General features: G+C 38.6%; 1 protein-coding gene across 11 annotated transcripts in view; it reads right to left on the reverse strand.

Moving 5' to 3' along the window:
* The window catches only part of pan2 (poly(A) specific ribonuclease subunit PAN2), a 113,545-nt gene that overhangs the window by 76,712 nt on the left and 23,860 nt on the right, over positions 1-12,973 (reverse strand). For all 11 annotated transcript variants that reach the window (XR_012102043.1, XR_012102044.1, XM_073071345.1 and 8 more), the window contains exons 9-11: positions 10,383-10,502; positions 9,506-9,625; positions 6,899-7,027 (exon numbers count right to left, since the gene is read on the reverse strand). Coding sequence is in view for 9 of the 11 variants with exons in the window: in XM_073071345.1 (XP_072927446.1) it covers positions 6,899-7,027; positions 9,506-9,625; positions 10,383-10,502 (369 nt within the window). In the remaining 2 variants the exon portion in view is untranslated. The remainder of the gene's footprint in view (positions 1-6,898; positions 7,028-9,505; positions 9,626-10,382; positions 10,503-12,973) is intronic.

Below are 12,973 nucleotides of genomic sequence, written 5' to 3' on the forward strand. Positions count from 1 at the left end.
GTCGGTCAAGAGTTGGACCGTCGGGGTCACCAATGTAGCGATGTACTACATACAGAGCTAGAGACGACATGCAGTCGGTAAGTCGTTTCGAGACTAGTTTATTCAAACTTCGCGGCGCTGGCATTTAATCCCTAGTGCCCGCCCTCTCCGGGCGGAAATGACGTGAGAGATGCATTACCAAAGTCTCTCCCCGCGCGCTGGCTATTTGTGAGCCGGTTCACCTGCGCAGAAAGTGGGTCGCCACAATACAATTATTAAATTCACCAACATACACTTCATTATACTAAAATTATCAGCTTAATGCAAACTTCCTGAATTATTCACACTACTTGTGTGCCTACCACCAGCCATCATGAAACACTGCTCCAAGTCTATTCACGCATCATGAGTAAACCACATTTCAGAACTAAGCTATCTAGTACAATTAAATTAAAGCTCAACAATACATTTTTGATTGGATTTAATCATTAAAGTTAAAAGAGAGCTTTAATTTTAAAAGTATCTTCTTAAAGAGGGACTGATTTGCAAGGAAGAGATTTGAGAGACATACCACTGTTCCTCTATTATCAATAGGTCTAAATCATGGAATTCTCTTCAACAGCACTGTGGAAGCGCCTTCCCCAGAAGGACTACAGTTGTTCAAGAAATTAACTCACGGACTTCCGGTAAGATGGCGATTGTTTAGTTGCTCCGAACTTTTGCTCCGTTATTCTTCTTACCTTTGCACTATGCGCCTCCCTTCTTAAACCTTAGTTAGGTATTTTATTAGTTCTCTTCTACCTGCCTGCGAACACATCTATCTTATAATGGCTACCAAAAGTACTAAAACCGGGAAAAAGGAAACTTCTACGGCTTTGCCGGCTGACATTCTCGCTGTTCTGGAACAACATCGACAAGATACTTTAATGGATTTTAGAACTGAATTTAGAACTTCTTTCAACCAGCTGAATGTCAAACTGGATCAGATTAATGCTAGAGTGGATGATCATGCTGAACATTTATCTCGCATTGACGTAACTTCTGAAGACTTGAAACGCCGTGTTCAATATCTTGAAACTCTCTGCTCCAACTTAGAGGAGAAAAATAGTAAACTTTTTTCCAAAATGGTGGATCTTGAAAATCGGAGCAGACGTTGCAATCTACGAATTCTTGGTTTGCCAGAGGCCACCGAAAAGGGCTCTCCCGTTGAATTTTTTTCCAAGTTTCTCTGTGAGATTTTTGGGAAAGAATTTTTTCCAACTCCACCTGAGCTTGAAAGGGCACACAGGATCTATGTTCCTCGAGCAATTCTGGGTTCCCGCCCACGGCTGATTATTTTATGCTTTCATCAATACCAGGTGAAAAACCGTTTGATGATGGAGGCACGCCGCAGAGGTACTTTCGCCTTTCAAAATACGGTCATTCATTTTGTGGAGGATTTTGCCCCCCAGGATCTGAAGATGCGTGCTGAGTTTAAAGGTGTAATGAAAGTGCTTTTTGATCGCGGATTCAGACCCTCTCTCCGAAACCCAGCCGATCTTCGAATTACGCTTACTACTGGAGATTATAAGTGGTTTAAATCAGTGAAGGAGGCTGAGGCGTTTGTTGGAAGTCTTCCAGCCACCTCGTCTTCTTCGGATCCGGCCTGACCTTCTAAAATGGTTGATAAGTACTTCTCAAAGTAAAACTATTTTTTCCAAACTCAGACTTTACTTGAATAACTCAGTCATTATCTATTGAATCTCTAAGGGCTGTAGTCAATCTCTCCCTGAACTTGATGCGATTTTTCTAAATAGATAATTTAAGTTTAATGTTTCCCTGCGAACTTTTAGATTTTACCTGTGTAATCTATTTTATTTTTGTATAACCTTATCTATAGAGAACTACAATTGTCTTTAACTTGTTTTGGAGGTTTGGAGTTTTTATTGAACTGTTGGTTGATTCATAGTTTAAGTTTTGCTTTTTTTTTCTGTAAATGGTTGATAAGTACTCTCTTTGAATTTTATAATTTCTCCCTTTTCTCCCTCCCTTTTTTTTTCTTTTAATCTTTTATAATTTTTCGCGGGTAGGTTAGTGTTAGTTTTCTTCTGATTTTCTTTGTATTAAGTTTTATACTTCTGTTGAAGTTGTTCCTATTTATAATTCTGTTTTCTAGTGCATAAATTAGTTATTATTTGCTATATTATTTATACAGAACTTTTGTTAACGACACAGAACTGGAAGTCATACTTGGGTTAATTTTTTTGGTAGAGCTAGCTGCTTTTTTAGGTAGCCGTCTAATTTCGGGTTGCGAGGCGGAGGTGGGTTCTCCAGTTCCAACACTACTCACTGTTTCTTTTGTTTTCCTTTGTTATTCAGGACATGTCTCTGTTTTGATTCTACGGATCTATGTTTACATTTTTGCTCCCAGACTGTTATTGTATTGCTTGATCTTTTATATGCCTGCTACCTTCTATGCACTAACAATTGATAATGGTTAATTCACTTAAATTTGTGAGCTGGAATGTAAAGGGATTGAATCATCCTGTTAAAAGAAGGAAGGTCTTCTCGCATATTAAACAACTCAAAGCTGACATTGCTTTCCTTCAAGAAACTCATACTCGTAGTTTTGATAATTCTCGGCTTCTGTCAAAGTGGGCGGGTCAGCATTTTCATTCATCCTTTGCTGCCAAAGCTAAGGGGGGGGGGGGGGGGTCTCCATCCTTATTAATTCAAATATTCCTTTTGAACTCCATAATAAGATATCTGATACAAATGGCCGTTTTATTATTGTTTCTGGTAAATTATACAATACTAAAGTTGTACTAGCAAACCTGTATGCTCCCAATTTTGATGATGTTAATTTTTTTGAACGTTTTTTTCTCCTCACTACCAGATTTAAACTCATACTCTCTTATACTGGGTGGCGATTTCAATTGCTGGTTAGATCCTAATTTGGATCGATCGTCCTCTGTTACTAGACTACTTACTAAATCTGCCTTAGCTATTCACTCTTTTCTCTCTAATTATGGTATCTCTGATATATGGCGTTTCCTTCATCCTACTGAGAGAGACTACTCTTTTTTTCACATGTTCACCATACCTTTACTAGAATTGACTACTTTTTACTCGATAATCAACTTATTCCATTTGTCTATTCTTGTGACTATCAGAGTATACTGATTTCTGACCATGCCCCAATTACTTTGTCTTTAAATTTTCCTGGTCTCCCTCAGAGGAATAAACACTGGCGTTTTGACTCGACTTTATTATCGGATGATGATTTTCTAAAATTTATTAAGGATCAGATAACCTTTTATTTTAACACCAATACATCGTCTGGGATGCCATGAAAGCATATTTGAGGGGTCAAATAATCTCCTATACAGCAAATCTTAATAGAAAGTCCTGTGCAGATCGATTAGACCTCATTAATCAGATTAAAGAATTGGATCAACTGTATGCTCAAACTAAGAATCCTGAATTATATAAGAAGCATGTAGAACTTCACACTAAATTTAATCTTCTGTCTACTCAACCTGTCGAACACCAACTTCTTGAAAGTAAGAGTCGCTTCTATATTCATGGTGACAAATCTGGTAAATTTCTAGCCAATCAGCTGAGACGTTCCAAAGCCAAACAACATATTACAAAGATCCGGAAGGAGAATGGAGACTTTACATCGGATCACTTAGAAATCAATGACGCATTTAAAAATTTCTATTCTCGACTTTATTCCTCTGAATCTTTGAATGACAATATCTCTGTTGATCATTTTTTAAATAATCTGAATATTCCTTCGCTTTCATCTGATTTTAAAGCCAAACTTAATGCGCCTATATCATCAGAAGAAATATCTTTTGCAATTTCTGCATTGTCTTCAGGGAAATCCCCTGGACCTGATGGGTTCCCCGTAGAATTTTATAAATCATTCTCTTTACTTCTTTCTCCTCAGTTATTCTCAGTTTTATCTGACTCGTTTAATTACGGTAAATTGCCACCCTCTTTTAATGAGGCATCTATTATTCTTTTATTAAAAAAGGATAAAGACCCAACAGAGTGTTCCTCGTATAGGCCGATCTCTTTGCTTAATGTTGATGTTAAAATCTTGGCCAAAGTTTTGGCTTATAGATTAGAAACTACTATTCCCTCTATTATTTCTGATGATCAAACTGGTTTTATTAAAAACCGTCTTCCTTTTTTTAAACATTCGGCGTTTATTTAACATGTTATATTCACCTCCAACTGGGATTCCTGAATGTGTTATTTCCCTCGATGCGGAGAAAGCATTTGATCGTATAGAGTGGAACTACCTTTTGCAGTTTTAGAAAAATTTGACTTCGGTCAAAGTTTTACCTCTTGGATCAAATTGCTGTATTTGTGTCCTACTGCCTCTGTTTTAACTAATTCTCAGAAATCCCAGTTATTTAACCTCAAACGTGGCACCCGCCAGGGACGCCCTTTAAGTCCCTTTCTCTTTGATTTGGCTATAGAACCTTTGGCGATAGCATTTCGAAATTGTCCTGAATTGACCGGGATTTGGAGAGGGGGTGTTGAGTATAGTTTCTCTTTATGCTGATGACTTATTACTTTTTCTTTCAAATCCGTCTACATCCTTACCTCCAATGTTTTCACTTCTTGATCAGTTTAGCCAGTTCTCTGGCTAGAAACTTAATCTACATAAGAGCGAACTTTTCCCAATTAATAAAGAAGCACAAGAATTAACATTTCGTGATCTCCCTTTTAAAGTAGTTCATAATCAATTTACTTATCTTGGGATTACAGTCACAAGGAAGTTTAAAGATCTCTTTCGTAAAAATGTTGCCAATCTTTCATATACTATCAAACAGAGTCTGTTACAATGGTCACCTCTATGTCTTTGGTAGGTCGTATCAATGTTGTTAAAATGTATGTTCTCCCTAAACTCTTATTTATTTCAATCAATCCCAATTTTTATTCCTAAATCTTTTTTTGATTCCTTAGACTCTATTATTTTGTCATATCTGTGGAAGAATAAACGCTCTAGAATTAATAAAGTTTATCTCCAAAAATCTAAAGATGGTGGCATGGCTTTACCTAACTTTCGTTTATATTATTGGGCAGCCAATGTACGTTGTGCTACCTTTTGGTCTTTTTTCCATGGCCAACCCAAGTGCCCTAATTGGGTGGCAACGGAGTTGAGTTCCACTAAAGATTTATCTATCTCTGCACTTCTTGGCTCTGTACTCCCTAGTAGTTTGTCCAGATTAATTGTTAATCCTCTTGTTAGACACACTTTACGTATATGGGCTCAGTTTAGGAAGTTTTATGGTTTCCATGGTTTTTCCTTTTCTAGCCCTATCTTACATAATCACCTTTTTTTTTTTTTTACCTACTACGTATGATTCAGCATTCCATGATTGGTATAGGAAGGGCATTAGACATTTTGAAGATCTTTTTATTGATAATCGCTTTGCATCTTTTCAACAGCTCTCTGCTAAGTTCAATCTGCCTAATGCTCATTTTTTTAGATATCTCCAAATTAGACACTTTATTAATCCTTTAATTCCTAACTTCCCTGAAATGCCTGAGAAAAATTTTATGGATTTCTTTCTTTCTATTAATCCACTGGGTAAAGGTTTAATATCATTTATTCGCGATAAATTAGCATTCTTACGGCTTGCCCCTGTGGATAAAATTAGAATGGCTTGGGAGCATGATTTAAATATGTCCTTATCTGATGAGACTTGGGATTCGATTCTCAAATCGGTTAATTCAACTTCTCTTTGTGCTCGCCATTGCCTTTTACAGTTTAAGATTGTTCATAGAGCCCATATGTCTAAATCTAAACTATCTCGATTTTACCCTAACATTAGTCCTCTCTGTGATAAATGCAAAAGGGGCGAGGCCTCTCTCATTCATATGTACTGGTTTTGTCCTAGCTTGGAGAAATTTTGGAAAGATGTCTTCATAACGTTATCTTATATTCTGAATCACCACCTAGAACCTAACCCTTTAATTGCTTTGTTCGGTTTTTTGGGTGAGATAGATTTACGTCTGAGTTTGACTAAGTGTCGAATATTATCTTTTGCATCTCTCCTGGCTAGACGTTTAATGCTCCTTAGATGGAGAGATGTTGCCCCGCCCACGCATGCTCAATGGCTTAATGATACTATGTCCTGCTTAGACCTTGAAAAAATTCATTATTCAGTTCTTAATTCGGATACAAAGTTCCATAAGGTCTGGGGACTTTTTATTGAGTACTTTCATAACCTTCCTCTTAACTAAGGTTTTTTTTTCCCCGGTCCCTTGCTTTCAGCTCCTTTTTTGTTGGTAGTAGGCATTAATATCTTCTGTTGCTAAGTGTATTTACAGTTTTGGGGGTTTGAATGTCCTGATTTATACTCTCTAGATTGTGTTGTGGTTGGTCTGGAGTTCTTTTTTGTTGCGGGGCTTGGGGAGGATACTAATTTTACATATCTTCAATTTGGGTGCTTTCTCAACTATCTTCTTTTGTATATTATTATTGTATGTTTATTTTTGCACTGTATTAATGTTCTTCATTTTGATCTGGGTTTTTTTTAAATCTGTAGCGATGTAGAAAATGTATAAAAAAAACTAATTAAAAAAAAGAAATTAACTCACCATCATCTTCTAAGGGGCAACTAAGAATGAGCAATAAATGCTGGCCTTGCCAGCCACAACCCACATCCAGTAAATTAATGAAATGGGAATTTTTTGACTGGACCATTTTTATGATAGCGCTTTCCATACAGCTTTTGCCTGTTCTTTATCAAGAGTGTTTCCAGCAGCTGTTGGTTCTAATAATATGCAAAATCTGGATGGCAATTCTGGCCAAGGCGATGCACTTAAAACGATCCCCACCATATGTATCACAGTCAACAATCACATCAAGTAAACAGAAGTCAAGTCCATTTGACTAGCTCAAACGTTCATTTACCTGACATGGGTCACCTCTTGAGAGATCGAGCATGTGAAATAGAAATCCAAGTTCACAGCCCAAGCAAAACTCCTTCTGACACAGATGGTTTTGAACATGGCAGCGGATGGGCTCCAGTAAATACAACACCTTCAATGGGAGAAGAAATTAAAGGAAACAAAACAAATTCATAAAAAAATTTAAGACAAACAATTTTTGTAATTTGGATTGTATACATCTTAGATTGTAAGCTTTCACATGGATGCAATAGACTTTTTTTTCTGGAAAATAGAGCCTTCCACAAAGTTCCCCTATTAAACAGGGTATATTTCTGTTAGAAAGCACAGCTCATTCTACCCCATCCAAACAATGTACTTCAAGAATAATTTTTAAAAAAACAACTCACTCACTACTACACCAGCTTAACTGTCCCATCTCCCCAATGCAGGAATGAGGTCGACAGTTCAACACTAAGAAATATCTAATTTGGAACATTTTGATATAGTAGGATTAGACCCAAAGCCAAAAGGAACTGAAATGAAATCTTTTAGTTGGATCCTTCAGAGCCAGCAAAAAGAGTCAGTCTAATTACTTTCCTCCCAGAATAAAGGAGTTAACTGAAGACAGTCCAAGCAAGAGTTGTCAGAATTCCGTGAATTTTAGACGAACGAGAGATTATCACAATAAAACAAGATTCTGAAAAGAACAGACAGGTTGATGCTGAGGCACTTTCTTCTGGCTGAATACACATGACAGTCTCAGGGCAAGGGTTCAGACATTTACGATTTGGATAAGGAAGCACTTCATTTGAGGGTTGTGAATCTTTGAAATTTTCTCTCCAAGGGCTGTGGATGCAGTTATTGCAGATATTCAAGATAAATACTTGAATGATAAGAGAATCAAGGATTTTGACAGGAAAATTAACAAGATCAGCCAAAATCTTTAAAACCAAGGTGGCTTCATGACATACTCACACTTTTGTTCCTTATTTTTTTCTACTGTTTCTTCCTGTTTATGGAGAAACACCTGGCAGGTGGTTTTTTTTACTACCAGGCAGTGGTATCTGGAAATTGGGAAGGTGTAGGACGTTGAAACTATGGTCACAAAACCATACCTGACCTTTGTGGCCTGTCACACTTGCATAAAGTACGTACGTACATACACACACACACACACTAGAGTGGGAAAAGAAAATCAATTTGTTTATCCCGCACTTTTCAGCAATGATTCAATTAGCAGTCTACCTATATCTACATTAGTAAATACTTTAATTCCACTTACAGCATTCTCTCACCTTTGCAAACTGCAAAGATTGTTTTTTTTAAATAGTTGCCATGGAAACAAATAAGTTTCTCATGAATATGTGCACAACAAAGTGGAAGCACAATGAAACCAGTGGTATCCATTTAGCAATAAAGAATGAATTTGTAAATGAACTATAGCTCTATACAGGGAAATAAATGAACTTCAAACACACTACAGAGGGGTGGCATGGTAGCACAATGCTTTATAGAACCAGTGTTCCAGGTTCAATTCCCACCACTGTCTGTAAGGAGTTTGACGTTCTCCGTGACCATTTGGGTTTCCTCTGGGTGCGCCAATTTCCTCTCCCAGTCCAAAGAAGTGCTGGTTGGTAGGTTAATTGGTCATTGTAAATTGTCCTGTCATTAGGCAAGGGTTGCTGGGCAGCACGGCTCAAAGGGTCAGAAGGGCTTATTCCACGCTACAATTCAATAAATAGAAAATAAATTAACTATTGTTTCAATCTGAGCACCTCAGTGAATTAAGTGTGATGATATAGATTGCGCATAGTCACACCCACTATTTTGCCCCATCCGCCTGACTTCTGATCCTGACCTAGAACAAGACATCCCTCTGAGAGCTTTTCCCGCAAAAAAAAACACTGGCTCTATGACAACTTGGTATTGCATCAATTTCTGGGCAACAAACATTTAAATATAAAGACTTGAGAAGGTGCAGAAGAAACTTTACTAAAACTGATTATGGGGATGAGGGACATTAGTTATGTGCAGAGACTGAGAACCTCAGGTTGTTCAAGTAAAGAGAGAAGGTTGCAAAGAGATTTAAGAAATTTAAAAGCATTAACGGGACAGAATAAATAGAAATGTCTTACTAGTGGACGAGCAAAAAGAAAACACGGGGACAAAAAATGATGACAGGCAAAAGAAAATGTCTTTTTAAAAAGCGATTATGATCTGATATCAGAAGTAAATTCAGTAGTACTTTTCAAAAGGTAGATGGATAACTACCTGAAATGAAAGAATTCCCAGCACTATGAGGCAAGGATAGGGGAATTGGATTAGCTGGATTGCTCTTGGGTACAGCCAATTCAATACTAGCACATCAAATGGCCTTTCCCATGCTGTAAAAGTCTTGTAATTCTGTGATTATAGAACCTGTAAGTTTTGCAGAATTATGATTTGGCCAAGGCCTTATGGAAGATTATTATGAATTGCAGAATGAAATACTAACCCATGGTAACATAGAAAACTAGAATGCAAACTTCCCCACATTAAAATGACAACCAGGGTGTTAATGCACTTTCATTTAATATGTATTAGTGCTGACTATGGGAAGGCCATGACAGACTGAAAGAATGCCTCTGACCTGAATCATGCAGTTGCAGTAAGCATTGGGAATGTGTGGCTCCAGCCCCGCAAACAAAGTCTTGTTGTAGTGCTTGAAATCAAAGTCTTCCAAACCAAGTTTTGAATATTTGATAGTAACCTAAACAAATACATTTATAATTTAGACAGATGCCCAAGAGTTCTTTATAATCATTCTGATAGTTGAATCCAAAATGCATACAGCTATTGCATTGCCCAATTAATAATGGAAGAAAAAAATATTTACCTCAAAGGAAGTGACGGTGGTGGAGGTGGGTGGGGTTGGAGTTGGAGTTGGAGAGTAGGGGAGGGAAGATAAGAGTAGAGGAAGGGGAAGAGTGGAAAAAGATGCTGGTTGAAGATCAGGCAAAAAAAAATCCAGGTTACTGAAGGAGCAGAGTGCTAGCTAATTCAGAAACTTGGCCAACACATCCATATATTCTCCCTGACAAAATACAGCACAAGATCCCCCAAAGTTCCATATCCACTTCTGTGAGCTTTCCACCACTGTATAACCTTCAATCTTCTTATGCCAGGACAGTGGGTTGACAAACACTGCGATGGAAACCTGAGAAAGAGATCTGGGTGGCTGACTTACGGAAAACAAAATAGCCAGAAGTTTGCCAAGCATTAGAAAGCAGGCCAGGTCAAATCCCATCACACTTTCAGAGTGATAAATTTCTTAAAGTATAATATGCTGGAACAGGAACACAACTATTATTATTAAAATAATTTAGCTTTCAAAAGTGAATTATCACATCTTCTTGGTTCTCTTTAAGGTGACATCAGTATTGATTTAACTTTAAACCTCAGTACTCAAGACAGCCAGATGTTGAATGATAAACTATCTCAAAGTATGGCTTTTCCTTGCATCAGACCTTTCGATATTTCTTTGGGACCATGTAGAGATGAGTATCCTCCTCCCTTCCAATAGGAGACTCTGGGATTTGATTGTAGTTGTCACATTCTACATCCATCTCCTTTAATTTATATGGAACCTAAAAAAAAGATATATCTAATGAAAATGTTGTACAAAAATATAACATTTTAAGATCTGCAAATGGCTTAGTAAGCAATAGTTAAGCAGGTGTATTGAGCTGTGCTGTATTTGACAACTTCACCTGGCACAAAAACGGGAACAACCTTACAATTATCATAGCTAAACAAGGGAAGGACAAAAGTTTAATTATTCAGTGATCTCTCCAGAAAGGTGCATACACAATCAGGTTTGGCAGTTATACTGCTTGTTCACACTAAATGAAAATTTGAATAGCCATTTGGCATTTGTTCCAGGGGCTTCTTACTGATTCACAGGTGTCCCTGACCATCTTGAGAATAGAGTAGTTGAGGCACATTTGGTTCTATATCAAAGTGGAACACTAGGTTCCGTTGGAAATTTTAAATCCAATACATTTTAACCTGCAAATATAGTTTGACTGGACTGATATGGATGTGTAATGATTTAAGTTACTCAATCCCAAAGTGGCCAACTATCCCATCTAGTCCAAATAAATCACAATAGCAATTGCTTCGTAGTTCAGAAGAAAATATTGGACTTTCCCCACTTGCAGTTTCCCTACAAAGGTTACAGAGGTAAAAAGTACAATTATACCATGGCATTAACACTTGTGCCCACAAATACAGGCCAGTTCCCAACCTGGCCTGGCTACACAGGAAAACAAACCAGAAGTTAGGGACTTCCTTGAAGGGGAATTTATAAAATTGTCTTAAACACAAGAGGAGAAAAAACTGAAACAGGTGAAAATTGAAGTGCACACTTTTGTACGATTTAGATTATTAAAATCACTTCCAGGCAGGTATCAGTATTACACACACAACACAGCCTCCATAACCTTCACCTGTAAGCCTGAACAGTGAGCTACATTAGGTTTTGTTAATCACAAAGGGAATCATAGCCAAGCCAGATCTGAGGTCTTGAAAATACATACGGACTACAGGTTTGATGATCTTGATTCATGTCATTTCTGCTCAGGGGATTGAGCGAGCTTGGCATAATTGTTTTCTTTAATTAGGACTGTTGCTTTAACTGAAGTTAGCTTATTCAGTTCATAGCTTTACAAATTAAATAACAACGAACATGATAAACACACAAAATGCTGGAGGAACTCAGTAGGTCAGGCAGCATCCATGGAATTGAATAAACAGTCGACATTGCGGGCCAAGACAAGGAGGGCCAGCGAGAGAAGATGATAGGTGAAGTCAGGTGGGTGAGAAAGGTAAAGGGCTGGAAATCTGAAAAGAGAGGAGTGAATCATGGGAGAAAGGGAAGAAGGAAGGGCACCAGGGGGACGTGATAAGCAGGTGAGAAGAGGCAAGAGGCCAGAGTGAGAAAAAGGCGTGGGAGAAGTTTTAAAAAAAAGGCAAAACTGATGTTCGGGCCATCAGGTTGGAGGGTACCTCCATCTCCTCCATTTCTAGACATCTATGCTCACCTCATCTTCCCGCAGCCTCACCTACCACCCCTTGAGACTCCACAACTTCTGCCATCTTAAATGGGATCCTACCACTAAATACAACTTTACCTCCACCCCATTCACCACTTTCCACAGGGATCACTCCTGCCATGATTCCCTTGTCCATTCATCCCTCCCCACTAGTCACCCTCCCAGCATTTATCCCTGCAAGCATCATGATGCCACACTTATCCATTGACCTCCTTCCTCACCTCCATTCAGGGCCCCCAACAGTCCTTCCAGGTGAGGCAACACTTCACCTGTGAATCTATTGTATCCAGTGCTCCTAATGTGGCCTCCTCCACACTGGTACGACCTGATGCAAGTTGGGGGACCACTTTGTTGAGTGTTTATGCGCCATCCGTCAAAAGCAGAACTTCCTGGTGGCCAAATATTTTAATTCCTATCCCCAATCCCATTCAGACACGTCGGTCCACAGCCTCTTTTGCCTTGAAGGGTGGAAGGGCAACATCTCATATTCCATCTGAGTAGCCTCCAACCTGATGGCATGAACATCAATTTCTCCTTCTAGTAATTTTTCCCCTCCCCCTCCCCACTTCTATTCCCCACTCTGGCCTCTTACCTCTTCTCACCTGCCTATCATCTCCCTAGGTGCCCTTTCTTATCAGGTTCCTTCTCCAGCCGTTTACTTTCCCTACCCACCTGACTCTACCCATCTCCCGCTTCCCTTCCCACCTTTTTATTCTGGCATCTTCCCCTTTTCCTCCCAGTCCCAAAGAAGGGTCTTGGCCCAAAATGCCAACTGTTTATTCATTTCCATAGATGCCGCCTGTCCTGCTGAGTTCCTCCAGCGTTTTGTGTGTGTTACTGTGGATTTCCAGCATCTGCAGATTTTCTTGTGTTTATAATGTAAATGATATGCTCGACATTTCTTAGGTACTCCCTCGGAATCAAGGGCAACTTTCTTCTACTCTGGGGTATCAAAGATGCTTTAATCATGACCACCATCTTGATAAGGGGCATCCAATTGTTGT

Source organism: Hemitrygon akajei, chromosome 18, assembly GCF_048418815.1.
Source record: "Hemitrygon akajei chromosome 18, sHemAka1.3, whole genome shotgun sequence".
Lineage (NCBI taxonomy): Eukaryota > Metazoa > Chordata > Chondrichthyes > Myliobatiformes > Dasyatidae > Hemitrygon > Hemitrygon akajei.